A 27,774-nucleotide genomic window follows, 5' to 3' on the forward strand; every position below is an offset into this window, starting at 1 on the left:
GGCTGAGCAGGGCGTCCAGCATCTCTTCGCACATCGCCAGGCACCGCGGGACGTGGAAGCAGCCTGTGGGTAGAGGCTGCAGCGTCGTGCCCGCGCTCCGGCGGCCGCGCCCCGTCCCCCCCTGCTCTCACCTTTGAACGGACCCCCTTTGATGGTGAGGGCTACCTTCCCCTCTCGGTCCAGGTAGCCGAACCACTCCCCGTAGTCGGGATCGCGAAACTGCAATGACAAAGACACGGTGGCGGCCAGCGTGGCCAGCGCGGTCCAGCTGCCGCAGGCCTGGGCGGGGTCCTCACTGCCCCGCTGCCTGGCTACCGGGACGCTGCGGCCAGGAAACAAACGGGAGTCCCGAATCAGCGCTCCTAAGCCCAAAGGGAGGCGAGGGGCTTCCTTTCCCTCTTCCTGCAGGCAGCCTGGTATCAGATGACCTGGGGGTAGATGGCACCCCCAGGGTGAAATGTGGGCGGGACCCAAAAGACCCCCTCCTGGAATCCACAAAGATTCTGTCTCTGGATTGTGCTGGCGGTTCACGACTGTACAGTCTTTTCCCAGCAAGCTGACCACTTAGGGTGGACAGCTCAGTACTTCCTGAAGTTGGTGTGAAGAAAGAAGTGAAGAGAGCACGTGCTGGGTTCTCAGGAGCCCCCAGACAATCCTGCCCAGCCATTCTCCCTTCTCTCCCACCCACACCTGTGCCCCGAGGCTGGCCTGGCTCCCTGACGCCCCAGCCCTGCTCTAGGCCTTTCTTGACATCCCAGTGAGGCGTAGTGGGCCCTTCTCAGAAAGCCATGGAAGAGAGAGGTGACATGGAGGCTTCTTGCCAACGCGGCCTTGTCTGGCTGCCTGTGACGTGGCCTGTCGCTCTTCCTCAAGGGCGAAGCTCATCATGCGCCCTCTGTTAGTTGCTTATTTTCCCACTCCTTGATCTGCCACAGGAAGAATGTAGCTGTTTCCTCGGATGACTCAACTTTGGCTTTTGCAGTTGCTGTGTGGTAGTGCGTCCTGAGTCACCTGGAGGATGGCTTCCAGTGCTGCTCAACGCACTCTTTAAAGTTCGCTTTCAAGGGTTAAAACGGCCCCCTGTCCTACACCCTCCTCACCAAAGTGCTGACCCTCGGCTGCCTCCTGGGTCGGGGTGGTGACACAGGTGCCTCCAGTCACAGTGGAAGCACACGATGCCTTTGGAAGCTCGAAGCCTGGCGTTGCCCCACTTTCCAGAGGCCCTGGGCCCCAGCACCAGAACCCCGGCTGCAGTCGTGGGGGCACTGGCCCTGCACTGAGCTTCCTGGCCGCTCGCGCACAGGGTGAAGCTCTGCACCCGCTTCAGCCAGGGGCAGTGCAGCCTTCCCATCTGACCTGACCTCACTCGTCCTTGCCCCCTTCCCTGGTCCCCCCTGCTCCCCTCCTGCATCCCGGAGACAATGCTGTGGCCAGCCCAGGCCCCTCTGTTCGCCCCAGCGCATGCTGTGCCTGCTGGCACCGCCAGCCTGCACCTGGCCAGGCCCACCTAGGCTTTACCTTCCGCAGCTCTACCTAGGTCTCTATGTTGGCTTGTTTACTGTTTGCTGTCTGCCCCACCCCCACTGCGACACGGCCTCTAGAGGGAAGGGGCAGGGGCCAGACCTCCAGGAACTCTCAAAGCAGCGCAGGCAGGCGCAGGCACCAGCCCCCACCCTCAGGCTAGCCGGTTGCCTCCTCCCTTGGCCCTGCGGAGCCCGTGCTCACCTGGCGGAAGGTGTACTCTGCCACCTGGTAGAAGAGGCTCAGCAAGGCAGGGTCCCCGCTGTCTCTGTAGCCCATGAGGAAGGCGATCATGGCCTCGCTGTGTGGCCACCACAGCTTCATAGCCCACTCCAGCTGAGGGCGGAGGCGGGCATGAGCCAGCTTGGCGGCGCCAGCTCTCAGGGCCCAGTGAGAGCCCGGCTGCCCACTTGTGGAATGGCATCTCTAGGGGTGTCAGTGGCTCCTTGACCCAGCGCACCCCGAGCAGCCATTCCGTAGGCCACGGAGACGGGCTCTCGAAGCCCGGACAGCCCCAACCTGTCCTCTCTTCCCGCTCTGTCCAATGTCTTCTGGGAACAGCCACGCTGTACAGACTGCAGGACCCAGACACAGTCGAGGGCAAGACCCGCAGGAGCAAACTTGCTCCCTGCCAACACCGTACAACCCCCTGGAGAGGCTCTCCCTCACAGGCAGGCTGCCCCACCGCGCCGCCCGTGCGCTGAGGCCCAAAGTGGGGTCCTGGGTTGGGACCCAGCCCTGCCATTTCGGCCAGGCTCACTGGGGGCAGGCAGCCCGGGGTCCCTTTTCAAGTGGGTGGTGACAGCTCCCACCTCCCTGGGCAGAGCCTGCAACAGGCCAGCCCAGCCCCCACCTGTGTGGGGCACAGGCCATCGGCATCCTGGAAGTAGAAGAGGCCTCCATGCTCAGGGTCCCATCCAGAGCGGAGGGGCGCCAAGAGGAACGTCTTGATAACGTGGGCCCGAAGTTCAGGGTCACCTTTCCGGAGGGCGTGACGGAGCAGGAACCAGCCAGCTTCCAGCGCGTGACCTGGTGCGGATGGGCATGAGGCGGGCGCGGCTCTCCGCACCACATGGGGCGCTCAAGCCTCTGCACCAACCACAGCAGGACCAGAGCCCCCCTCACGCAGGGCACACACCCTGCCACCCATGCCCGTTGGCTGGATGGCCCTCCCGCATGCCCTCTGCTGCCACCCGCCTGAGCTGCCCCTTCTCTGCCTGCCCCTGATGGAGGGGGAAGCCCCAGCCCGGGCCTGTGTGTCGGCCCAGCCGGCCTCACCTGGGTTCTGCTGCCTCCCCAGGCAGCCAGGAAGCTCCTTGCCATCTTCTGACACGTTCTCCAGCACAGCCTGGCCATCCCTCTGAGGGTAAGGCGAGCAGGCGGTGCGGCCTGCAACCGTCCACCAGGAACACCGCCCTCCCCGCTGCACTGCACTAGAGGCTCGGGGCCTCCTTAAAGCCCGCGTCCCACAGACTCCCCACTCCATAGGGTGAGTGTGCATGGGCTCCCCGGGCCCTTCGCTTTCACCAGGGTCTTGGCTGCCCGTGTGCTGAGAAAGTCCGCGAGGGGTGGAGGAGATGCCCCGGGCGCAGAGGGCGAGCAGCCCTGCCCCTCCGCTGCTGGCCCTGTCTAGTGTCTGTGATGGTCAGCCCTCTGCCCCTACCTGGACGTGCTGCAGAAGCCTCTGGGCGCACCAGTCCCCCAGCTCTGCGTAGCTGCCCGCCATCACCTCATCTGCCTCCCCGAGTTCTTCCACCAGGTTCAACAGCATCATGGGCACTGCCATGGGCTCTGAGGTAGGGGCCCCCGGGAGCTGGGGCCGGCCCAGCCCTGACGGGTCCTCCCGCACCCAGTGGACAATCTGGTCCATCATCTCCACCGCTTCCCTCTGGGTGGAGGCAGATGGGCCAGGGGGGCTCAGGCTGCGGCTGCAGCTCACGGAGTCCCACCCTGTGCAGTCCGCCCCCCGCCCCCGGTCCCAGCCTACAGGCCCCAGGGCTGGGCCCCTGTTGGGAGAGCCCTGCAGGACAGTACCAGGGACCTAGGTCCAGGTTGGGTGCTGGGGCTCAGGATGGCGCCACTCCCTCTGCCTCTGGGGCGCCCATTCTAGGGGGAGGCAGCTGTCCCCACGCAGCAGGTGGGGTCGGAAAGCACAAAGGGTCCCAAGGAGGAGGGAGAGAGCTGCCCTGGGCTTCTCTGGGGCATGGAGTGGGAGCTGAGAGGTGACTGGGGGGCGGAGCACCCATAGACACATGGTGATAACTCAGTGAAGGAAGGGGGTCCAGGAGCCTCAAGGCTGTGGCAGCACAGAGGCAGGCCAAGCCTGTCCCCCCACGGCACTGGACAGGTGGTGAAGGGCCAGGCCACTCCCAGGGCACCGCCCGCAAGCACCTGGTACCGCGCCTCCCCTGTAGCACGCCACAGCTCGCTCATGGCCAGGGTGTAAAAACACTCGCTGAAGATGGTGCGCTGCACTTTGACGGGGCGGCCATCCCGGGTTAGCAGGAAGGCGCACTTCTTCCCAGGGGGTGCCACTCGGGCATGGCGGAGCAGAAATTCACCACCTGGTGGGGGGAGGTGGGCGTGGCAGAACTCAGGTGAAGACTCACCTTTCCTGCGTACCTGTGAACCCCCAAGGCCCCTCCCTGCTGCCAAGACATCTCGGGCAGCTTCTCTGCAGGGCCCCCTTCTCTGCGACCGCCGCTGCTCTGCGGCCCGCGGCAGCTGCATGCACGAGCCCCACCAAGTGCATCTGGAGGGGCTCTGGGCACCGGGGCTGCCAGGGTACCTGCTTTAGCCACGTCCAGGAGCTCAGGGCGGTGGAAGCGCTCGACTGTGCGGTACAGGCGACAGTACATCCACACCTGGTGGGGGCAGGCGTGACCTCAGCAGGGAGTAGTGGCTGCTCCAGGCGGAGAGGAGGGGTCCTGAGTGCGAGCGCCTCCCCCAGTGGGCCTCGCGTGGGTATGGACAGAGGCAGGGCAGCCCGTCCACCCTGCCTGCCCCGGAGACCTGCAGGCCTACCTGCCTCCCCTGCAGCCACACATACTTGAGGTCATCGTACACCTGCCCGTCTCGGCCCAGGCACGTGAAAAAGCCCCTGTGGGGCAGACGGCGCCTTAGCAAAGGGGGAGCTGCCTCACCCATGCCGTACCCCGGGAACCACTGCCCGCAGGGAGCAGACCAGAGAGTGAGGTGGGGACTGGGGAAGGGCGGAGAGCCGGCCAATGGTGCCAGGAGGGAGGAGGCGCACCCGTATTCAGGGTCGTGGGAGTGCGCTGTCCAGAAAGCCAGCACGCGGTCCAGTTCCTGCCCGACTCGCTCCTTCCAGGCCTGCAGACGCTCGCGTTCCTTCTCCATGTCCTGGAGAAACTCTGGACTTGGAGCCACAGCTGCCCCCACACCTCTCCACCTTCCCAGGCCCCATCTTCTAAGCGGGCTCTTGTGTGCCCCGGTGGCCCCCCCTCTGGAACCAGCCCCACGGCTGCCTCCCCCTGGCCTGGGGACCCAGCCCTCGGGGTTCTCTCCAGCCCTGTGCGGGGCTGCTGACCGGACAGTCACAGGCCTGTCCCCACCGTCCCTGCAGGACACACCCCACCACGGGGCCCCACTGGCCTGCCACACTCGGAGACCCCCGCTCATCCTTCCCTCTTCCAGGAAGCCAGAGAGCTGGTCGCGGTCCCGTGACTGTCACTCAGCTGACCCAGCCACGCCCCACCCATCCCCTCCGGGATCCTGCCGGGCCAGGGGCGGGGCCACGACGGGGGCGGGGCCTGCGGCCGCGCGGACCCAGCTCCGCCCCCACGGTCGGCTCGGCGGGACCCTGGGCGGCAGAGTCCGCGGAGCTAGGCTCTGGCCTCTGCTGGGCACGTGGGGGTCCAGATCCGCCTGGTGGGGGACGCCGGAGAGCCAGCCGGTGGGCCACGCGAGGCGGGGCTGACTTTCCATGCTTTCAGCAGCGACTCCCCACCCCGTGGCTCCTGCAAGGCCGTGGGGCACAGGTGCAGTGGAAGACGGGCACCCTCTGACCTCAACCCCCACAGGTGGCATCAGCACTCAGCAGCCCACGACTGCTGACTGGTGCTGACTTCTTCACCCAAACCATCCAGCTGCGCGAGGCAGGTAAGAGTGGGTGTCTGGAGAGGTATCCGCCCTCAGGTCCCCCAGGTTGGCCAGGCCTGTCTTTCACCACCCAGATCGCTTCTCCTGGCTCCGTGGCTGGCCTGATCCGATGCCCCTGGGAAGATTAGCTAAACTGTCTCCCCACGTTTCTCTGCCAACGGCAGAACCCCAGGGAGGGCGCAGGCCAGGGACCCTGAGTCCCCAGCACGGTCCAGGGAGCTCAGCCTTCTGGGTCAGCTCCCACTGCTGGCTGCCAGTCTTTGGGGTATCATGGCTGCCTCCTTCAAGGATCCTACTACAGGCTAACCCCCTTCCAAATAATTCCCGTTTGCAATGCTGGGACGAGTGACCTGCCTGGCCAGCAGGGGGGTGGAGACCGGTTACCTTGTGCCGCCTCTACCAGCCGCTGCGGCTTATGCTTGAGCTGCCCACCCTGCTCTTGATGCTTCCGGCGACCCTTCGCGGCCATCTCTCCCCGCCTCCCTGTGCTCACCGCCCTCAGGCCTACCTAGCTCTGGACAAGCCTGGGCAAATGGAAGGTTGTGAGGGTCATAGGGGCGGGCCCCCAGGCCTGGGTCCAGTGGACGGGGCCTCTCCTGCTGAGGCTCAGGAAGGAGTGTGTTCAGACTCCACGCCGAGTGCTGAGAGCAGCCCTCGGGCCTCAGCATCCAGAGGGCCATGCTGGCCACCTAGAGGCCAGGACCCTCCACCTGGGCCCGACTGTGTCCATCTGGCCTTGTATCACATGCCCCCACCTGTCCGCACAGGCCTCTCCTCTCCTGGGCCCCAACCCGCACTGGCCAGAGGGGCCGCAGGGCTTTTGCCTCCCCTCTGAAGGTCACCTGCCTGTCCCTGCCCCCAGGGCTGGGCTTTGTCAGGGTGAGGAAGCTAGAGCTGCAGAGGTATGGCCTTGTAGGTCTACAGGGCCCGCCCACTGGAGCCCCAACCTGAGGCCTAGTAAAGCGAGCGGGCCTGCCTGTGAGCTGGGCTCACATGTCTGAATACATGTTTGTGTGCACAGGGCGCGGGGCAGGGAGGGTTCCGGTTCGACTGATGGGGAGGGGAAGGGTGGCTAACAGGTGTGGCAGAGAAGGCACCAAGGTCCTGTGGGCCCGGCTTCTGCAGGCCTCGTGGCTGGCCAGCACTAGTCTAGCCCAGCTAACCCACCCACCCACCCACGCGGCAGCCCGCACCAGCCCCCTCAGCAGGGTGTGAGAGGGAACCTCATGTCCTGTGCCCACTGAGTGTGACACAGAACCACACCCATGGGCGACACCAGGGGTTTTCTCAGCCCGAACCGCGGGTGGAAGCGCAGCCCAGCTCTTCCCCTGGCCACTCCAGACCGGCCATTCCAGGCCGGCCACTGCACGCAGCCTCTGCCCCAGTCCCCTGTCCTCCAGTTGGGAGGCGACAGGTCCTAGGCCAGGGCAGCCGGGCTCTGCCCAGGGAGCCCCAGGCCCCAGCGTGGAGGCACTGTCCCGATCCCTCATTTCTGTGGAGGCAACTGGAAGGCAGAACCTGCTCTGGGGGGGCCTGCTGGGGAGGGGCGCCGTCACCCGGGAGCGCTGGACAGAGAAACAACAGCTATTTCAAAAAAAGTCTTTTTAATTGTTCAAAATAGCACAAAACGACATCGCACTGTGGTGATCAGGCCACGGGTTACTCTACAATAGATGACAGGCTACTGCTCAGTCAAGGGCGCTCGGGGGCGGCAACAATGGGACCAGGCGAGTGGGCTCCGGGGCGACTAAACGTGACATTTTCCACGGCGAAATATACTATAATACAACAAACCAGAGGACGCGGCCGGTGGCAGGGTCTGGCGGCCGTGGCCGTCACAGCTGCGCCTCCAGGGCGGGGGTCTGCAGACCGCGCTGCCACTCTCCCAGGACCTGCCCACAGCCTTGCTGGCGCCTGAAGCGGGACCAGGTGAGAGTGGCCTCGTCTGTCACGCAAGGCAGAGTCCCCTAGGCAGGCCTCAGCCCCCCACAGCGTCAACCAGGAGAGCCAGCGGGGCACACACCCGCCCTTGTCTCTGGGGTGCCGCCCCCCTTTTCTTGCAGCTCTGCCCAGAGGGTGGCGGTGTCGAGGGCGCCAGACACTGAGAGCCAGGGAGGGCTGGGGGTCGCGAGCAGACCTCCCCTGCGGGCTGCCCCTGGGGTGCAGAGCCGCTCACCCACAGTTGGGAGGTCACTGTTCGCCTTCCCGCGGCCGCTCAGGCCCCGGACCTAGGGCCCAGTAGAGGGGTGGAGGCCAGTAGCCAGCAAGAGGCGGCGGGGCTGGGCGGCCAACGGCAGGCCCAAGGGGAGAGTCCACACCTCTTCTACCCTGGTTGCCACCAGCTTTTCCTCCAGAAAGATCCCTGCCAAGGCTTAGCCAAGGAGAAAAAGTAAAAAAAAAAACCAAAAAAAAAAAAAAAAAAAAAAAAATGAACAGATAAGAACTACTCAAGCTGCTTAAAAATTTTACAAAGAAACAAAGCACTAAATTACAATAAAAATGTTAACTCCGTCAATTTCAACTTAAAAAAATACAACAAATGCAGCAGTTGGTGGTGTGGCCCTGGCCTGGACCCCGGGGAGGCCGAAGCCAGGCTCGGCGGGAGTCAGGCAGGCTCGGAGCGCTGCTCAGGCCGCCGCGAGGTGCCTTCTCCCCCTTTCTTTTTCTTCTCATGTTTGGAAATGGGGAAGAGGAGGAAGGGGCGAGGGGAGGGTACGAAGGCCTCTGAGAAGGGGGGCGCGAGGACAGAGCAGGGGTGGGTAGGGCCCGCTGGAAATGCCAAGGGCACAAAGTAAGACAGGACCAGGAGCCCCCAAGCCTCTCTGAGAGAGACAAGGGCGGGACTGCTGGGGAGGCCTCTCCTGGGCTCCCGGCCACCACCTTGAAGACAGCGACGGCTACGGGCTTCCGCCCACACAGTCCAAGGCGCTTCCTCTCCTGGCTGCCCAGCGCTCGGGCTGGCTTGGCGGCGCCGGCCTGGAGGGGAGCCGAGCCGGGCCGCTGCTCTTCCCTGTCAGCCTCCACCGCCCCAGCAGCGGGAAAATGTGCTTTCTTTAGGTTACTGAAAACAGCGAGAGGGAGAACGAAGAGTGGCGGCCAGCGGCTGGCGAGGGGGAAGAGTGAGCGCCGGGGTGGGGGGGCCCTGGTGGGCGCGGTCCTGAAGCAGAGGGGGGCTGGAGGATCCAGGTGCTGGGCAGCTGCCTCTCACTGGCCATCTGCCTTCGATTTCTTTGGAGCGGATTTCCTTGGAAGACGGGAGGACAGGGGATCAGGACCACTCCGACAACGAAGGGCCCTGGCAGCCCAGGACCCAGCTAAACTCCCCCAGGCCACATGAGGACGGCGCTTGTCCTCGGTCACAAGCAAATAGCACTTCACGACCAGCACAGCGACAAGGTTGACCAGGGCACCAAGGCGTCTTGCCAGGTTAGGGGCACGTCCCCCACCCCCCAGGGCCCCGCTTACATTTCCGGAGAGGACATGGGCCGCTTGCTGGCGGGCTTGGTGCCAGAGCTGTCCTTACTGGTTTCTGCAGACAGAGGTAGAGCGGTGAGTGGACAGCGGGGCTGCGGCCCCGCCCCGCCCCTCCAGCCCCCACCCCAACCAGGTCTAGGGCCACCCCAGGCAAGATTTCGAGGCCCTCCTGCTGCAGCTCCTCCAGCCCCACCGGTCTCCTGGGGGCTGGAGTCACACCAGGCAGGTCGGCCTGAGCCAGCAGCACCCTTGTGCTGCCGCCCTGGAAGCCCCGGGCCAGGCTTACCTTGCAGCCACCTCACTTGGGTGGCAGGGCCATAGCCCTTCTCGTTGCGCGCGGCGATGCGGAAGATGATGGCGGGCTTGGTGGTGTAGTCGATGTGTGCGTTGGAGAGGCTGGAGGACTGCACCAGGCAGGAGGGGCTGGGCCCGCAGTACACGCGCATGAAGGCCAGCTGTGCCGGGGCCGAGCTCTTGGGCTCTCCGCTGGCCTGCGAGCTCTGGATGGCCAGGTACACCGAGTACTCGATGATCTTGCCCGAGGTCACAGAGGGCGGCTCCCAGGTGAGGTGAGCACCATCTGGGCTCTGGAACCAGGGGACAGGTCAAGCTGCGCTGTGCCCCTGGGCTCCGCCCAATGACTTTGCCCCACCCCGTGTCCTGGCAAGGAGGTGCACTGAAGGCCTTGCGGCCTCCAGTGCTGACGCCACTCCCCCACCAGCTGTTTCCCGCCGGCGGGGCTCAGTCCCCAGCAGCCGCCCTGCCCTGCCCAACCCAAGGAGCAAGGATGCAGAAGCAGAGCTAACAGGCCCTGACCATCCGGATGTAGGGATGAGGCGAAGAACATGTTCGCCACGGCACGCTCGCTGGATGTCGGTGGCCAGCTTAAGAGGGCAAAAGCCGGGCCAGGGGACAGGAGGGAACTTGCCCTTGTTGCAACTGGTGACAGCCAGGCCTGAAGTCAGGGTTCCGGTCACTGCTGTCAGGCAGACACTGTTCACCCAGAGGGAGCCGATCTGCCCTCACACCGGGGCCTACCGCCCAGTGTGGAAGGGAGCTCTGGGCAGGCGGGCTCGCTGGAGCCTGCTTGCTTTAGTGGGCAAGGCCACCCCGGCGAGACTCACTTTGCTGATTTTAATGGCACAAGGGGCCCCAGGGAAGCCAGGCAGACACGTCTTAAAAGCAGAAATTTCGCTGAAGGGCCCCCGGCCACAGGCATTGACCCCAGCCACACGGAACTTGTAGGCTGTGCCCGGCTGCAGCTCCTGCTTCTTCAGCTGGTTGTAGTCCGGGACGGCGCCCGAGTCTTCCTGTGTGGGGGTGGGAGGGGAGCACGAGCTCAGGCGACCAGACTGGGCTTTTCTGCCGCCTCATGAGGCGCTACGTGAGTGTCAGCACTGCGCCCAGCAGAGTCCCCACAGCCCTGGTCCCTGCCCTCAGCTGCTAGGGACACTCACATCGGCTGGGACAGCGTCGTCTGGCGGCATGAAGTAGTGCGTCACCATTACGTTGGTGCCCTTGATGACCCCCACGTCAAACCACTGGTTCTCCTTCTTCATGGGGGCCTTGCTGGGTGGGGGTGGGAGGTCGGGCTTCTGAAAGACAGAAAGGGGAAGAGTGATCAGGCCGCTGCCACCACAGCCCAGAGGTAGCGCCTGCCCTCCGCCCCACTGCATATGACTCACCACCCCCAAGGACTCGATGCCGTTGGCCACTTCTGTCAGGGTAGCTGCAGCCTGCAGCTTAGCAGGGCTAGCTACCACCACTGGCTGGGGTGCCACGAATGTGTTGGATGGAGCCAGGCCTGGAAAGAGAGGCGTCAGAGGGAAACACATCAGAAAGCCACCTTCCACGGTCCGAGCTCCTGCCAAGGGCCCAGGGGCCCAAGTGTCCCGGGGCAGGGCCCCTCTTACTCTCGGTGGCTGTGGAAGGCAGCAGGGCCACGGTGCTAGGGACAGCCCCGGCCAGCTCATTGAGGCAGTTGCTCTCGATGGCCGGATCATTGAGGCTGTCGGCAGGGGCCAGGGCCTCAGTGGGGAGGTGGTGGTGCTGCTGCTGGGCCTGTGCCTCCTGCAGCTGCTGCTGCTGCTGCACCAAGGCAGCCAGTTCCTGCTGCGTCAGCACGATGGGGATGGTGGTGGCCTGGCCCTCCTGGCCCTCGGCTGACAGGTGTCCCAGCTCCGCCTGCGTCACGGCTGCCGCCGCCTCAGACGTGTCCATGGGCTCCCCAGTGCCTGCTCCATGGTGGAGAAAGACACTACTCAAGAGGAAGGCCCAGCAGGAAGAGCTGCCCAGGCTTCCCCAGCCCTCTCCCAGTGGCCTGCTGTTGGGAGTGCTCTGCGCAGCCCCCGGGGGGGCCCTCATCGCCTCGCCCGCCTTTACCTCACCTTCCCTGCCTGAGATGACACTGGAGCCAGGATACTTGGCTTGCTTCCTGGAGCCCTGGCCTCCGTGCCAGTTCTGCCCACCACACTGCACTCATGCCACCCTGGCCAGAAGTGGGTCCCCTTTCTCAGGCTGCCCATCACCACAACCTCCAGCAAGGACTGGCAACTGGAGGCTTGAGACGCTCTCACTCCTCCCCCACCTCCCCTCGGGGCTCCAGCCCCCACTAGAGACAGTGGGCGCATCACACTCCCAACACCTACCCATGACGGCCTGCTGTGCGGCCTGGAGCACCGCCTGGATGGCCAGGGCCTGAGCTTCCTCGGTGGCTGCGGCCTGGGCAGCCGCTTCAGCAGCCGCAGTCACTGCCAGCTCTTCAGGAGTGAGCCCTGTTACCATAAGGGTGGCAGTGCCCGCCTGGGCCTCTGCCATCAGCTCCTGGGGAAGTGAGAGCTGCTCCACTTCAGACTGTGTGGGCGCGGGAGGCTGGACCACCACAGTGGCCACCACCGCCGAGCTGGCAGGCTCTTGGCCTGCAGACGGGTCCCCTGTACTGCTGAGATCCACGGCGGCCTGGAGCTCAGGGGTCTGGGAGGCTGACAGGACCTCGGCGGACTCCCCCATCAGGGGTGTGGAGGCGGGCTGCAGGAGTTGCCTCGGGGGCAGCTGCTGGCGGGGCCCTGGCGAGGCCTGGAGCTCCTCAGGGGGCTGCAGGATGTCAACAGCAGAGAAGGGCATGTCAGAAGTTTCTGTGTTGGCTATGGTCACCGTTATCGTGGCTGGGATGGGGACTTCGGTGGTCAGAGCCCCTGGGGTAGTCTCAGTCACTGACGAGATCTTCTAGAAAGGGAGAGAAGCTCCCGTCAGAGAGAAGGAGAGGAAGGCCAGAGCCAGGGCGCCTTCACCTTTCTGTGGGCTTCCATCCTCAGTGGGCATGTACAACCCCGTGAAATGGGGGGGTGGCAGTTACTGAGCAGTGGGGTGCAGCGAGAGACCCGGATGTCTCTAGCCAGGGGTGCGTGCAGACCAGTGAAATGACAAGCCTGGGAAACACTATGGACGCCAAAGCCCCGAGGGAGACACACTGCTCTCCTGCCCTGTCACACACACATGGGCCTTTTATGGCCTGGAGAGGCCCAACAGAGACAGCAGCCTGGGCTGAGGGTGACACCTAGTGCCCAGCTCCGAGACAGCGCAGGCCGAAGAAGAGCCAAAGGGGCCTCCCAGGGCTCTCACCGGCACAGAGGGGCCCGGGGCTGGTGTGGACTGCGTCACGGTGGTCACAGCCCTCGTCAGCGTGGAGGACACGGTGCTCGTGACGGTGCTTGAGCTGGGGACGTTCACACCGTCACCCTGGGTGCTCTCCACCTCTCCCTGGTCGCTGGCGGCTGGTGGGGGATCTGTGGGGACAAGCAGCAGTGAGGCAATAGGCAACTTACCGGGGGGCTTGGTTGGCAGGCACCCCAAGGCCTCCGCCGGCTTTGCCACCACGAGATGCAGTCACCTGCAGGAGCCATGGGATCTGGCCACAGGTTGCGGCTTCCCACAGCCTGGCACCTCCCCTCACCTTGGTTCGAGCTCATGTTGGAGGTGACGGTGGTGGCCGTGTGGGTGGTGCCCGTCTCGTGCGTCTCACAGGGCGGGTTGGAGCAGACCCGCTGGGTCGGGAAAGGGGCCAGCAACGAGGTGCCAGCTTGGGGGGCACCCACGGGAGGCCCAGCCCCCTCCACGGCAGCCTCCAGGGTCCTGTGGGAGGCGGCGCTGTCAGGGAGCAGGGCTCCCACGCTGACTGACATGGTGGTACCGGTGGAAGTGGTCTGATGTGTCTCGCAGGGGCGGCTGGCGGGGGGCTGCTGCCCGCCCTCCGACTGGCCTGCTGTACCCCCACTGGAGGTGGCCGTGGTGGGCGTGTGGGTGGTGCCCGTCTCGTGGGTCTCACATGGAGGGTTGGTGCAGACCCTCCGGACGCTGCCCGCGTTCGAGGTAGTGGCCGTGCTGGTGGTGCCCGTCTCGTGGGTCTCGCACGGCGGGTTGGAGCAGACCTGGGTCACAGTGGCCACGGGGCATAGCAGCGCCTCCAGGGTGGCCGCAGTCACAGCAGCGCAGGGCGAGCTCTCGTAGACAGGCAGGGAGAGCTCCCCAGCACCCATGGTGGGGCGGGCTGTGGCGGTCAGGTGGGTGCGATGCACCTCCGCTGGGCGTACCGCACACCCCAGCTGACTCAGGCCTGCCGCAGGGCTGTCCTTGCTGCCGGGGCCACTGGGCCGGACCTGGCTGCCCATGGGGGCCAGCTCAGCCAGGGCAGGGCGGGGCCCAAGAAGCGGGCCGGCCGGGCACGGGGCCCCCGTTGCCATCACAGTCATGGTGGTGCTGGTGGCGCTGGTCTGGCGGGTTTGGCACGAGGGCTTGATGGCGGCACCCGGGGCAGCTTTCGTGGCCTCGGCAGCCGCGCAGACCCGGACCATGGCAGGGCTGGCGCTGGCCACGCAGGTGGCCTGCCGTGTGTCTCGCGGCTGTCCCGCACCGATGCTGGACATGGCGGTGGTAGCCGTGCTGGTGGTGCCCGTCTCATGGGTCTCGCACGGCGGGTTGGAGCAGCCGTGCTGCCCCGCCATGTTGCAGGTGGCGGTGGTGGCCGTGCTGGTGGTGCCCGTCTCGTGGGTCTCGCACGGCGGGTTGGAGCAGACGCGCACCAGGCTGCCGTTTGGCTGCCCCGCTGTCGAGGACACCAGAGAAGCCGCGGCCTCCTGTCTGTCGCAGACAAACTGCACTTGAGCGGGCTGTGGGTGCCCACCAAGGTTGGCCACGACCGTGGTGGTGGCCGTGTTGGTGGTGCCCGTCTCGTGGGTCTCGCACGGCGGGTTGGAGCAGACCAGCGTCACGGTGCCTGGCTGTACGTCACCCTGACCTGAGTCGGCGATGGTGACAGTGGCGGTGGGCTGCTCTGTGGTGGGCGAGGCCAGAATGGACACCGGGAGGTCATGCACAGGCTGGGCCTCGACTCCGCTGGGGGCCGTGATCAGTGTCACCTGGGTGGGCTGGGAGACAGGCTGTGGAGGTGAGAGCAGGAGGCGTTAGCGAGGGGCCTCTCTCGTCCGCCCGCCGCTCCCGGCGCCCACAGCTCACCCACACAGGGCAGGCCCACCGGCTGGCTCTTTAAAGCCACGGCCCTAGCAAATCCGGGAGCCACGGGCCCCGAGAGGCTGGATTGCTCACGGACTAGGGGAGACGCAGCGGTGGTGGGGTTGGACGTGGGGCACCAGGGAACCCCAGGCCATGCCAAGGCCATGAGATGCTTCTCCACCTCCAGGCTCTCCACTCTGAATGCATGGAGAACAGCGGAACGCCACGTGCGGTGAGAGGCTGCGTTCTCTTTCACAACGAGAGACAGAGGCTCGCTCCCACGGCCCACCTGAGCTAGCTGTCTCGGCAGTGTGGTGCCGGCGGGGGGGCTGGGGAGTTCAGAGTGCAGCCAGGTGCCCTGTGGCCGCAGCACACCCCCAGTGCCTGGTAGGGAGACCCGCCCGCGCCTACCTGCATGGTGATGGTGGGCGTGGTGAGTGCCCCAGCTGCTGTCAGCGTGGTCTGTGCGGCCGACACGGTGATAGCGGTGGGATTGATCACTTGGCTCGAGAGGGTGGCGATGGTGCCCAGGGTAGTGATGGGTGTGGCCAGGGAGGCACTGGTGCTGTGGCCCCCGGCTCCAGCGAGGCTGGTGGACACGGTGCCCGTCACCGTGCCTAGGGTCGTGACACCTAGGGCAGGAGGCAGGCCAAGATGACGATGGCTGCCAATGCTCCTCTCCCATGGGGTGGGGGTGGGAAGTGGGGGTACCAAGCCTGCAGGATCCAGAGAGTGCCCGCATCTTCCCCCAGCAAGGAAACACCACTGCCCGGCCCACAGGCTACGCACCTGTGGTGCCTTTCACAACCAGCGTGGTGACGGCTGGCTTCACGGCTGAGACGGTAACTGGGGTAACCAGGCGGACTCCCCCCATGGGCACGGTGCGGAGGATGGTGCCAGGCTGGCCAGGAGCCCCCTTCAGCACCACCTGGAACAGCAGAGCAAAGCACACCCCAGGTCACATGTCACCGCAGGCTGGCTGGCTGGCGGCTGCACTGTACCCTCGAGACATGTAGCCCAACAGGGGTCTAGAGAGGACAGTGAGGTGAAGTGGGAGCCAGGTCTACCTCACCTGAGTCACTCCTTGCTGCCCGTGACCAGTGGCAATTTTGGGGACAGCAGTGATGATTTTGGCAGGTGCGCCCGTTCCCGAAGTCATAACCTTGGTGGTGATAATGGTGATGGGCGACTTGATGCCAGGGCTGCTTGTCACACCTAGACAGGAGAGGGGCAGCTTGGCCATGGTCCGCTGGGCATAGTTGCCAGGCCTGACCTGTGCTCGCTCCCAGGGCCCGTCTCCCTCAGGCCTCCTATTAAGTAGTGACCCCCCTGCCTTGAGGCTAAAGGGGAGAACTCCCGTTAGTGCTATGAGCTGGATGGCAGGAAGGCGAGAAGGCTGCGGGAGACGGAAGCCACACACAGGCGACAACGCATGGGGGAGGGGCCTACCTGTGGCTCCTGCCTGTGTGATGATGGCAGACATGGGTATGGTCTTGATGATGGTGGTCGTGCCAGGCTTGGTGGTGCTGGGCGACACGCTGCTGATGCCCAGGATGGTGGGCTTTGTTCCAGCCCCACTGGCCTGGGTGGTTGTGATGATGGTGGTGGGTTTGCCATCTGCTGACGTCACCAGCTTCAGGATGGTCCCAGCAGGCAGGGGTCCTTTGGTCTGCGCGAGGAAGAGGAGGTGGGCAAAGGGAAATGGGGTCCCTGCCAGAATTCCACCAGGCCTGGTCCCGCCCATCCATAGTCAAAGCAGCACAGGGCGTACTCCGAGGGCAAACAACAGGGTGCAGCAGCAGTGGGACTTCCTGTCCCACCCGCGCTGTGGGATCTCCTTCAGGTGGGGGCCCAAGTCTCTCGGCACCAGAGCCCACCTGGATGATCTGGGTGACAGGGCCTGTGGACGCCTGGCCAGTGACGGCCGAGGTCTGAACTGGTTTGGTCTGGACCACTGACATCACTTTGCCCAGGTTAGAAATCTAAAAAGGAAAGAAGGAAGCCATGAGCGACTCAAAGCAAAGGCGGGCACAGGCTGGGCCTCACCAGACGGCAACCTCCACTCACCAGAGCACTGCCCCCTGGGACGGAGATGGGACTCTTCACCAGGGTGATGGTCTTGGTAACCCCGCCCACCACGGTGGTCACAACCTGTGCTTGCTGGGCCACCGTCACAGTCCCCGACTTGTGCACAGTGATGATGGGCCGGGTGGACGTATTGGCGGCAGAGGAGACGGAGGTGCCAACCTGGGCTGCTGCGGTCTTCAGCATGCGGGTGGCCGGGTTGCTCACCTGGAATGGCAGAGGCTAGTCACAGGCTGGGCAGGGAGGGGCCTCTACGGGGCTCCCAACTCTGGCCTGGCTGTCCCTCTCCCCGGCCCCGGACTGTAAGGCAGTTATGGAACAGTGACCTGGGCTGACTGGCCCGAGGCCCGAAGAGCAGAAGGCCCAGCACGCAGGCTGCTGGCTCCGGACAAGGCCTGGAGGGAGCTCACCATCACTGGCGAGGAGGCCACCTTCACTGTGGCCGGGAGGGTGGTGGTGCCGGGCGTCACAGCCACAGTTTTGACGATGGTGGTTCCCGCTGGGACACTCAGCACCGTGGGCGCTGAGGAAGGAGGGATCTTCTGGGTGGCCGCAGCCGCGGCCGCCAGGGCAGCCATCCCACTCATCTGCGGGCTGCTGCCGATCACCTGCGCAGGCACCAGGCACGTTGGGATCCAGGCAGCCTCCCTCTCTGCTTGGGGGAGGTACCCTAGAACCCACCAGGAGGTGCCACCCAGCCCGGGGGAGCCCCCTTCTTGCTCAGCGGACCTCACAGCAGCAACTCTCGGCCTCTACCCCCCCACCCCCCACCGGCCCTGCTCGCCTGGCCCAAGCTTGAATCTTTACGGCGCCCCGGTGACTGGAGCCTGCTGGCAGCTCCAGATCTTTCCTAAGGGCTCTGAGGCCAGATCCAGTTCTCTGCTGCTAGGCCCGGGGACACCCCAGCAGGCTAGGTTTACCCTCCGGCCTCAGGCCAAGGGCGGTTACACTGAAAACGTCCTGGCAAGCGGCGGCAGAGAGGCTCTCCGCAGCTGTCAACTCCAAGTCTCACTAGCAGGGTAGGGATAGACCGAGACCAACTGACCAGTGCTTCCTGTGGGCACTGGACCCAGGCTGCACACATGCAAGTGCTAGGTGGCCTATGACCCAGCCGGCGCCATCCGTCGCCAGGAAGCCCCCCGCCCTATCCAGTCCGGCGATAGCACCTCACCGTCCCTTGGGCGCTCTGTGTTGGTACGACCATCCGCACGCCTGCAGGAAGGGAGGTCACGGTGACAGGGGCTTTCCCCGCCTGGCTGGCAGGTCTCATGGTGACCAAGGGGGTTCCTGTTGTAGCCTGTGGCCCAGTCACTTTGAGAACAGCAGGGACACCTGGCGAGAGAAGGGGTCACCCGTGAGCACGTGTCCCTGCTGCTCTCAGGTGGGAGTGTCCACGGCTCTCAGCCGGAAGCAGCCCTACGCAGGCCCGCCATCTCCCAGGGTGCTGGCCCTTGGCCTGGAGTGCCTGGCCCCCCGCTCACCTTGAGTCCTGGCTGCGGTGGGCACAGAAATCGAGCTGCCAGGCACTGTCGGCAAGACCTGGATGGCGGTGGTGGTGGGGGGCGCAGCGGCAGCCTGGGGCAGGAGCGTGATGCCTACCTGGGTCAGCGGCTGCACAGCGGGTGCGGCGGCTGCCGGGGCAGGGCTCTTGGGTGGGTTGGCGGGCACGGACGGGACCGGGTTGGGCGTGGGGGAGGTGGCAGTGGCGGCCGTGGCAGGAATGTCATATTTCTGGAGCTGCAGAAGGTAACTGTCGGCTGTCGCCACCGCCCCCCAGCTCACCTCCAGGGAGTTGGTGTTGGCTCGCACCAGCTGTACCCGGGCCGGGGGCGGTGGCTTTTCTGTAAGAGAGCACACAGCTGCAGCGTCCACTCGGGGAAGGTAGCAAGGCTGTGCCCTCGAGCCCGCTCGGACGACGGGGAGCCTATGCCCCCGCTCCAGTCGGCCTCACCTGTTTCCAGGTACCAGAGGTCCTTGCAGCAGACCTGGTTGTTCCAGGCCTTTCGGTAGCCATCACGCCCACTCCAGATGTACAGGCGGGTGTTGATGGCCACAGCGCAGTGGCCAGCTCGGGCCCGGGGAATGTTGTCCTCCAGGGTGTCCATCAGGATGGTCTCCCAAGCCATGGTATCTGGGGAGGGCAGGAACCAGCGGTCAGCGGACAGGGCAGTGGCGCCCACAACCCCCAGCACCCTTTGGTCTTTTGCTGCCAGGGGTAGGAAATTAACACCAGAAGGCACGAAGGTCAAGGAATTTGAAAAAGCCGGTCGACAACTCTGTGCGGGCAAAAGGCCACACGAGAAGAGCTCGTCAGCCAGAAACCGTACACTGGGAACCGCCTGAAACACAGTCGAAGCTTTAACTTCTCGGCTACCAGGTCACGTCACCTACAGAAAGGCAGGCGAGCAGAGGGCACAGGGGATGAGAAGGCAATGGAGGGGGCTGAAGGGCAAGTACGTACCCTCACTCAAGAGAAGGACAGTGCAAGCTCAAGCCTGGAGCCTGGCAGTCTGATTTCTGTGCCCACTGCGGCTGGGGCTCCCGAGGAGCCGGGGGCGGGGCTGGCCCGTGGGGTTGGTCAATCTCCTAGTGGGCTTGGCCAAGAGCAGCCAGCTCAAGGGCTGCCGGGCCAGCACCACTGGGGCCACACAGGCCGGCAGAGCCTCGGTGCCGGACACCCCTTCGGCAGCCGCCCACCTCGAGGCTGTGGCCCACACAGTTAAGCACGGTGCAAGGATGCTCGCAGCGTGGCGTCTGTGGAAGCCACGCTGCCGCTGCAGTGACTGAAAAGAGCAAGGCCACTGGGTGTGCAGGGGTGACGCCGTGGTGGACAGAGGGAGAGGGGCCGTGTGGCGCCGCTGCAGAGAGCAGGCTGCCGTGGGGCTCATGGCAAAGAAACAACAGGAACGCTCAGGCACAGAAAAGCCTGACGGAGGAGACACCACCAACGTGGAGGCCTGAGGAGGCCCGGAGCAGTGGAAGACTGAGCAGCGCGGGCGCTTTCATCCTTCTGCGGGCGAGCCACGAGCCGGAGGCACCTAGTGACAACGTTCAGGGGCGCGCCCTGCCCACTGGCTACTTCTCACGGAGTCTGGAGGCCCAGGCCTTAGAAGCAGCTTCGCTCCCTGCACACCCCACACAGCTGTCAGGGCCGAGGAGGGCCAGCCTCCTGCAGCCCTCCGCAGGCCACTCCGAGCCCGAGGCGGCCATACCCAGGTTGAGACAAGCCAGTGTGTTGGTACACTTCCACTCCTTCTCATGTGTGGCCACTTTGACGTCATCCATGACGAGAGGCACCCAGCCACCAAAGACGTACATTCTGGGACGAGGGAGGGAAGAGTAGGAGAGGGTTGTAGAGGACGTGCCAAGCTAGAGACCACCTCTTCCATTCAGAAAGTTCTAAACACGCTCGGTCTTCTAGCTGTCCCCAGGAGACCCCAGGACACACGAAGCGTTCCACGTGGCCCTCTCCACTCGGTGGCTCAGCCCTCACAAGAACTGTGTCACCTCCACCGTGAGAAGCAGTTTAGCTCACCTAAAGCTCATCTTAACCCCACGCTCTACGTTCATGTTGGGACCTCGGCTTTGGCAAAAGCACCCAGCTGCTTGTGCAGACGATCTAGAGCAAGCCATTCCCTCAACCCCGGGCTGGTCTTCTCTCGGTCCCCAGGGCCTCGGGAAGCGGGGCTGCTGGACGCAGGCCAGACTGAAAGCAGTCCCTTCGGCCCAGGCATGGCGCAGCAAACTGGGCCGAGCGTCCTGGCCGGGCACTCACTTGTTTCCTATGGTCGTGGCCGAGTGGAGGCTTCGTGGAAGAGGCGCCACGCCGCTGAGGCTGGGCTTGTTCCACGTCAGAGTCTCTGCAGGACAACGGAGAAGCGTCACCCGCCTGGTCAGGCCTGAGCCCCGCCCCCGCCACACATGGGCACCTGCTGAGCCACTCACACCACGCAGGTGCGTCCCCCCAGCCCACAGGACTTCGCTCATGCTGACCTGTTTCTTTAGGACGCCCACAGGACCCTAGGGTCAGCTCTACACCCTGCCCCGCCAGCCTTCTTCAGGTCACCGCCCTCACTTCCTTCGGCCTCTGGCTGCGGCCTCTCAGGTGCTTCAGTCTCTCGGCCAGACACTGCTTCCGGCGCGCTGACCGGCGCACCCGACTAGGCGAGTGACCTGAGACGCCTCCGCCCTCCCGCACTGCCCGCACATTGAGCGACTCGGCCAGCTGCGCCTGGCTCCAGCTCAGGACAAACGCAACAGCCCCACGAGGGGCAGCCGGCAGGGAGCGCTGCAGCCATGTCTCACCGATGTCCAGGGTCCAGAGGTCTCCCAGCCGGCAGCCGCTCATCCCCCCGTAGATGACCAGCTTAGACTTCTTGTTGTCCTTCTCAGTGTACACCACGGCCGTGTGCGATTCCCGGGGTGGGGGCAAGACCCCGTATGTGATTGGGATGTCCCAGGCGACCACCCCGGAGCCTGGCCGCAACTCCAGGATGTATAAGTCGTTCAGGTACCTGGCAGAGAAAGGTGGGTCACCGCGAGCCATGACTCCACAGAGGCCTCAGTGGAGTCTGAGAGGAGGCTCCTCTGGGAGATAAAGGGAGCTCTCCAAGTCCTTCCTTCACCCACGCATTCCTGAGAAGGGGCTGCTAGAAGTTAGGGGTGGCAGGACGGGGCACGCTGGGCTGCTGGCATTTTAAGAGGACCCCTGCGAGCAAAGGGGGGGACCGGTTCAGGAGGGCCTCCAGGAAGGCCTGAGGCCACCAGCATGGAAAACACCCATCATGCACCTGCAGGCGGCAGAGCCAGAAGCCGAATGCCAGCCCCGCCCACGCCTGGCGAGCAGGCTGCAGCTGAGGCCTCCCTCCTGCGAGGACCCCCCAGGCAGACCTTGGGAGCTTGTGAGCGGGCACCTGTCACCTTCCTCAAAAGGCATGGGTGAGCATGGGCTGCGAGCACCCCCATCCTGGTGGGGTTCCCGAGAGCAGAGGACAGGGCTCACCTCGGAATGTTGTTCTTGGGGTCTTCGCTATCGTTGGCCAGACCCCCAAACAGGTAGCATTTGTTGCCCACGAGGGAGAAGCTGTGCCCAAGTCGAGGACACGGCGGGGGCCCATTTTTGGGCGTCTTCGCTTTGAGCCTCTTCCACTCCCATCGGCTGGCCTGCGCACCCAAGTGGCGGGGATTAAGGGGCGCGGAGTGGCCGCCTGGGCAGCGGCAGGAGGGCTGCAAGCGGCCTGCCTGGGACCGCCTGCACCTTCCAGCAGGGCTCCCTGCCGTGGGCACCCCACACCCACAGCACTCCCAGCGGAGGATGGGGACGGGCGGCGGGAGCACGTACCTGGAGCTCGTAGAGGTCGTTGCTGTACTTCCCGTACTCCACCATGCCCCCAAACACCAGCAGGCGCGTGCCATCGCACACGAAGCCATAGGCCGCACAGCCAGGGGGGATGTCTCCTCTCACGGCCGGGATGAACCACTGGTTGGTGGCTGGAGCAGAAGGAAGTGGAAGTCAGAACTCCCCAGGGGCTGCCAACCTGTCTCCTGCTGCTCTTCCTCCTCGGACGCGCGGGCACCCACGGCCAGGTCTGAGGAAGGGGGAGCCGAGACAGAGCCTCTGCTAGGCAGGGGCAGAACTTTCTGGGCCTCCCAAAGGTCAACCTGTCCTCCTAACCCCTCGGCTCCCCAGGCCACATCAAGAGCAGCTGGTCTCCGGACTGTGCAAGCAGCCAGAAGCCACCAGTCAAGAGAATCCACCTGCTTCTGGGCACGTGGCCGCGGACTTCCTTCCCCTACTGCTTGGCGGGTGATGGGAAAGGACCTCCTGACACCCAAAATACCCTCGAGGGCCCGGTGCCCCTCCTCCCAGGGGTCCACAGCTGCCTGGTGGGAACCCACAATGCGGGTGGCAGGTGGAGCCCTCCTGCCCTGCAGGGGCCACAGCAGGTGGTGAGGGAGGCAGTGTGACTGGCCACAGGCAAGAACAGTGCGCCCTGTGGGCGCGAGAACAGTCTGCCCCGTCTCCTCGGAGACAGTTCAGGCCCCCACGTCCCGCCCACAGGGCCGGGGCCTCCTCAGCAGCCAGGGCGTGGAGGAGCGGCAACAGCGAGAGCTCCCCTGGCAGCCTCACAGCCTCTGCCAGCCAGAAGCTGCCCGAGTCCATCACCTCCAGCTGGGGGAGAGTCAGGACACCGCCAAGGAAGAGGGTAGAGCCCGCGCCAGGCGCCATGGCCAGCCCCAGCAAGGCTCCCGGCTTGCCCCTGCTCAGCCTGCAGCACAGAGCCCACACCTGTCATGCAGGTCCTTTGAGAAGTCCCCCTAGTGACAAGTGGAGGGGCTGTCTCCAGAAGACATGTCCCAATCTCCCTCAAACACCTCCCAGCAGAGCCATGCCAAACCAGATTCCAGCTCTGGTCAAATGTGAGGGAGCAGATGGCAGGTGAGGGCCAGCGGGCAGGGACTCAATGAAGGCGAGGCGGGCTAGCTTTTGGGGAGGCTCTGGAAAGCCCCTACTACGCCCTTGGCCACTGCCCTCTGGGTCACTCGAGTCCTACACCCACCACCCCCAGGTCCAACTCGCACAGATCCGAGTTTGGGGCCCGTCTGCAAAACATAAATGCTCCCCAGAGATGGCAGCTTGTCTGTGCCCCCCGTTCTCCTGCTCCCACTGACAGGCCGGTGTGGAGCAAACGCAGGTCCGCTGGGCGCCTGCGCTGAGTCGCTGGCACCCCAGGAAGGCCTCGCAGTGTGCTCTATGCTGGCATCTGCCCTCTTCCTGGTAGAGGGCAAAACGGCTGCCTACAGACACAGCTGCACGCACACGTGTGCACAGACACACACACACATGCCCTGGGCCCGACTCACAGCCTCCTCACGCCAAAGCAAAAACAAATCGAGAAGCAGCGGACTCCGAGCCGAGGCGACTTTTTCTGCACAAGCCAGAAGACCCTCCCGCCATCCCTGCAAGGCCCCCAGCATCAAGGTGCTGACGTGGCCTTGGCAGCCTTGTATGGTGGCTGAGGGCCTGGACTGTCCTGCTCTCGGAAAAAGCACAGGAGGCAGCCGGCACGCAGGCTCTGTCAAGGCACGACCAGCAGGCCGGACGGACCCCCAGCTCCGGTGCTGCCGGAATCCTCCCACCACCAGCCCGCCTGTGGTCACCGCCGCCAGAGGACCCACGGGGACCCTGCCTGTGGGGCGGAGATGTCGCTCTGGCACGCCAACACCAAGGTGGCAGGAGGGCAGCTGTGGCTCCCCCCACCCCACCAGAGCTGGCACCGGCCCTGGGAGCTGCCAGTGCCCCAGCCCAGGAGTGGGAAGCACTTTGCAGAAGAGTTGACTTCAGAGCCCAGCCTCGAAGGGTGAGCAGGACCTCCCGACAAATGAAACCAGCAGCAGGGCCAGTCAGGAAGTGACGGCGAGAGAGGCCCCAAGTGGAGGATAGACGCGGGCCAGCTCAGTGACCAATGGGGTGCAGCACCAGAGGAAAAGGGAGGCGTCTCCAAGGCGGCCTGTGCTCAACCAGAGGAACGAACGCCACTGAAGCGAGGCGCCGGATGAACCTGGACCTGTCGCTTCTCTTCCCAGGCCTCCATCTCCTCTGTGAAGGCCAACGAGTCCCACTAGACAGCTTCCAGGCGTAACCGCTGGAGACAACCCAGAGCCTCTGGGGCCATGCAGCCCAGGAGGGGCACCCCCACGCTGCGGGCCCAGGGGCCCTTCTGCTCAGGTCCTCTGGGAGCCCCTTTCGCTACAGCAAAATCCAGCTCCCTGAGGGGCAGCAGAGGGGCGGCCTGAGACCTCCCAAGGCCAGCTGCTGTGCTGGATGTCACGGGAGAGCCATGCAGTGCAGGGCGACAGCACCTAAGACAGTGCTGCGGGGAGAGGGCGGCTCTCCCCTCAGGAATGACAGGGCGGTGAGAAGGCCGGGCAACCCGGCTGACACCTCGCGCACAGGGGCAAAGACCACCAAAGCAACCTCTGGCCCCGGGCACTGGGCTGGGCTGGGCACGGGTGTCACTCGGCCCTGCGCTTTCCCAAACCATCTCCCTTCTCTGCTCTGAGCTTGGGGCAGCCAGGTGGGTCGCAAGTGCTGCTCCCCGGGGCCCAGCCTCTCTATGGACAGCCATGCCCCTGGGTCTCCTGGCCCTGCAGCTGTCTGGGCTGGCACTGAGCACCGCCGGCCAGCCTGGCCTCATGGACGCAACAGGTGCCGAGACCAGAACACCAAGGGTCACCAGCCACCCGATGGCCCATGAAAGTCAGCTTGGTGGCTTCAACATCCTCGAAGTTGCAGAGGAAACCACGGGCTGCCCTGCGGGAGGGGGCACCCCCCACCTGCTGGTCCAGGGCCTTGGCAGAGAGGTGCCAGGCGCTGCAGAACCTGCCAAGGACGGGAGCTGCCCACAGACCATCTCACCATTTGACCTGGGGGTTCACCACACCCTGGTGCTTCGGGCTCTTGCCCAGAGCCAGGCAGGCTCCCAGGGTCTGGCGGCGGGGGGAGCTGCCGGCCGGGAGAGCCTTCGGTGCCATGGACCGGGCTTTGGGGGCGGCAGGAAAACCGGCAGCGGGGTCACCTCCTCAACCTCACAAACCGGGGGTCGTCAGGCCGGGGCTGACCCAGGCCTCTGCGGAAGGCTGGGCTCCACCCCCACCCAGCCAGCCGGCCTCCAACCCAGGAAACAGACCACCTGAGGCGAAATCCTGCAGGACAGGGCCAGGGGAGGCAGGGAGGCTGCCCCGCGCCACCTGCGGGTGCCAAGGCCCCCCGCACCGACTGCAGCCCCCGCCCAGTCGGGGTTGGGCCGCTCAGCTGTGCCGGTGCTTCGAGGGACAGAGCTAGTCTGCAGTTCTGAAGTTGCCATGTCTCCCAGAGATCCCCCAGCTGGGTGGGGGCTGGAGCAGGCCCGGCGCAGGCGCCAGGGCGGGCGGGCACGGCCCGCGCCAGAGGGAAGGCCAGAGGGAGGCGGCGCCTGCGCCGGCCCGGGCCGGGTAACGGTGTGAGCGAGCGTGAAGTCACCGCCGGCGGCCGGCGAGCCGCCCTCACCCCCACCAGGCGCAGAGCGCCAGCCCAGAAGGGAACGCAGCCCCCGACCGCGGGAGTCAGGGGAGCCAGAAGTGGGGGCCAGGCAGGCAGAGCGGGAAGAGCGCGGGGCGCGCAGGGGTGGAGCAGGCGGGAGGGAGTGAGGAAGGGAGGAGGGGAGAAGGCTGGAGAGGGGGAAGAGAAGGGAGGTGGAGGAGGAGGGCGTGCAAGGGGGGGAGGCAGGCGGCCGGGAGGAGGGCGGCGAGGGAAGAGGCGGCGCAGGGAGGGCAGACCCGAGGCGTCGCACTCACCCGTGTTGTACACGTGCAGTTCGTCCACGATCCCCTCGTTGCCGCCGCCGAACACCACGATGAGCTCCTTGATGGCCACGGCGCGGTGGCCGTGGCGGGGCCGCGGCACTGGACCCGACCAGCCCACCACTCGCTTCCAGCGGGGCTGCAGGAGCACCGCTGGCGAGTTGGCGGGCGACACAGCCGAGGCCATCGTTCCGAGCACGGGCGCGGTGCGAGAAAGTCACCGAGCGGGAAAGGAACCCCCCAATTCCTCGCACACACACCCCCTTTCCCTAGGGCAGCGCTCACGGAGCGGCGGCTCCTCACACAGCGGTGGACGACTCCATGGAGGCCGCCATCTTAACCACCCTCCTTCCCGCTGGCTCTTCCCCTGCTTCTCGCTCACCGCGTGTCCTCAAGAGCCTCCCGAAACTGCGGCGCGCCAAGGCCCGAGAAGCCGGAGGGCGCCGGGTCCCGCCGCCCTGACTGCTTGCCCGGGCGCCCCCGCTCACAAGCTCGGGCGGGAGGCCCTGGGAGCCGCCATCTTGAGCCGCCTCTCTCTCCTCCCTTCCTCAGTCGAAGCCCTCCCCCGCCGGAAATGGCGGAGCCCCGGCCCGGTTCCCACACCCCCCAGTCCCCAGTACTGGCTGGCTTCCGGGGCGGGTGGGAAAGAGCCACCAGCGCCGCGGTCGTCCCAGTCCCGCCGGCGCTCAGACCACAATTGTGGGAGCCGCCATCTTGAGACCGTCCCGCTTCCCCGCCCAGCGCTTAGTGCAGCCGCCGCTCCCGGAACAGGCTCGACGCTCGTGAGGGACAGAGGCGTGCCGGAGGCCAGCGGAACGAGCTCGAACTCTCGGGGGCTGCTCGGGGGCTCGCGCCGTACGACTCGTGGGGTCTCGAACCTCTTCCTTTGATCCGCGTCTGCTGCTCAGGCTGCGCCTGCCGCCCTGGGAGCCGCCATCTTGAGACTAGCTCCCCCTTCCCCCCTATTCTCTTCCTCCTAAGTCAGTTCTTCCGCCGCAAACCAGACGCAGATGAGTGTCCAGTCCTCGATTCTCTCCTTAGGACTCCTTCCCACAGGAGCCGCTCCAAAGAGCCAGAGTTAGGCCCCGACGCGGCAACTGTACGGCAGGAGGAGCGGTAACGGCAGGGCGCTCATGCCTCCTCCCTGGGAGCCGCCATCTTGTGTGAAGAAGTAACAACTAAACATGGCGGCGGCGGCGGTCGGGCGAGGGGGAGGAGTCTGGCGACGTCACCCTGCCCCCCCCTCCCGCCCTCGCACCGTTCCGCCTGTGAGCCGAGGCCGCGTTCCCTCGCCACTGGAGACCAAGGCCGCAGCGCTCTGGGCCTGGCCTCAGGCCGCGATCAGGTCAGGCGCAGGCGCGCCCAGCCCCGGGGCCCCCCTAGCGCGCCTCCACGCCTCCGCCCTGGGAGCCGCCATCTTTCCACTTCCCCTCGCCCGGTCTTTCGCGGGCGTCAATAGCGACTCTCAGCACAAAACAAAGATGGCGGCTGCGGCATCTGGGGAATGCCCGGATGAATCTGTCTGGGGCGCTTGCCCCGCCCTCCTTGGAGCTGTCTCCCCCGGGCCGCTGAATGGACGAGCCGAGGAGTTGCATTTCACTGGCAGTGGGGACTGGGGCGTTTGCTGAGGGGTGGCAGTGGGGGGCCCACGAGCGTCACGCCTCGAACGGGCGGCGGCCGCCTTCCCGCCTCTCACGGCCTGCGACCGCGGGAGAGGCGGAC

General features: G+C 65.4%; 2 protein-coding genes across 5 annotated transcripts in view; both read right to left on the bottom strand.

The window, feature by feature from the left end:
- The window catches only part of RENBP (renin binding protein), a 6,051-nt gene extending 774 nt beyond the window's left edge, over nt 1-5,277 (bottom strand). The window contains exons 1-11 of the mRNA XM_012734461.1: nt 5,137-5,277; nt 4,775-4,884; nt 4,546-4,621; nt 4,310-4,385; nt 3,913-4,085; nt 3,185-3,409; nt 2,800-2,881; nt 2,375-2,550; nt 1,726-1,857; nt 132-219; nt 4-63 (exon numbers count right to left, since the gene is read on the bottom strand). Coding sequence (XP_012589915.1) covers nt 4-63; nt 132-219; nt 1,726-1,857; nt 2,375-2,550; nt 2,800-2,881; nt 3,185-3,409; nt 3,913-4,085; nt 4,310-4,385; nt 4,546-4,621; nt 4,775-4,884; nt 5,137-5,163 — 1,225 coding nt within the window. The 5' untranslated portion in view covers nt 5,164-5,277. The remainder of the gene's footprint in view (nt 1-3; nt 64-131; nt 220-1,725; nt 1,858-2,374; nt 2,551-2,799; nt 2,882-3,184; nt 3,410-3,912; nt 4,086-4,309; nt 4,386-4,545; nt 4,622-4,774; nt 4,885-5,136) is intronic.
- A 2,857-nt stretch (nt 5,278-8,134) lies between these two features.
- Nucleotides 8,135-27,190, bottom strand: HCFC1 (host cell factor C1). 4 transcript variants are annotated; one of them, XM_004695227.2, is made up of 26 exons: nt 26,047-27,190; nt 22,052-22,200; nt 21,713-21,873; nt 21,016-21,224; nt 20,486-20,570; nt 19,923-20,029; nt 18,662-18,841; nt 18,192-18,551; nt 17,882-18,042; nt 17,121-17,318; nt 16,693-16,917; nt 16,503-16,607; nt 16,075-16,294; nt 15,698-15,840; nt 15,415-15,553; nt 15,037-15,257; nt 13,070-14,552; nt 12,739-12,902; nt 11,766-12,210; nt 11,031-11,351; nt 10,803-10,921; nt 10,575-10,712; nt 10,242-10,427; nt 9,404-9,704; nt 9,109-9,172; nt 8,135-8,887 (listed from the first exon to the last, which is right to left on the bottom strand). In XM_004695227.2, exons 1-26 carry the CDS (start codon nt 26,237-26,239, stop codon nt 8,848-8,850), a joined length of 6,117 nt encoding a protein of 2,038 aa, XP_004695284.1. In that variant the 5' UTR covers nt 26,240-27,190; the 3' UTR covers nt 8,135-8,847. The 4 variants fall into 4 exon arrangements, with proteins under 4 accessions (XP_004695284.1, XP_012589961.1, XP_012589960.1 ...); XM_012734507.1 differs by having other exon boundaries at nt 11,031-11,354; XM_012734506.1 differs by having other exon boundaries at nt 11,766-12,342.
- Nucleotides 27,191-27,774: the final 584 nt, after the last annotated feature.

This window comes from Condylura cristata, unplaced genomic scaffold (genome assembly GCF_000260355.1).
Source record: "Condylura cristata isolate star-nosed mole 26May11 unplaced genomic scaffold, ConCri1.0 scaffold00057, whole genome shotgun sequence".
Taxonomy (NCBI): Eukaryota; Metazoa; Chordata; class Mammalia; order Eulipotyphla; family Talpidae; genus Condylura; species Condylura cristata.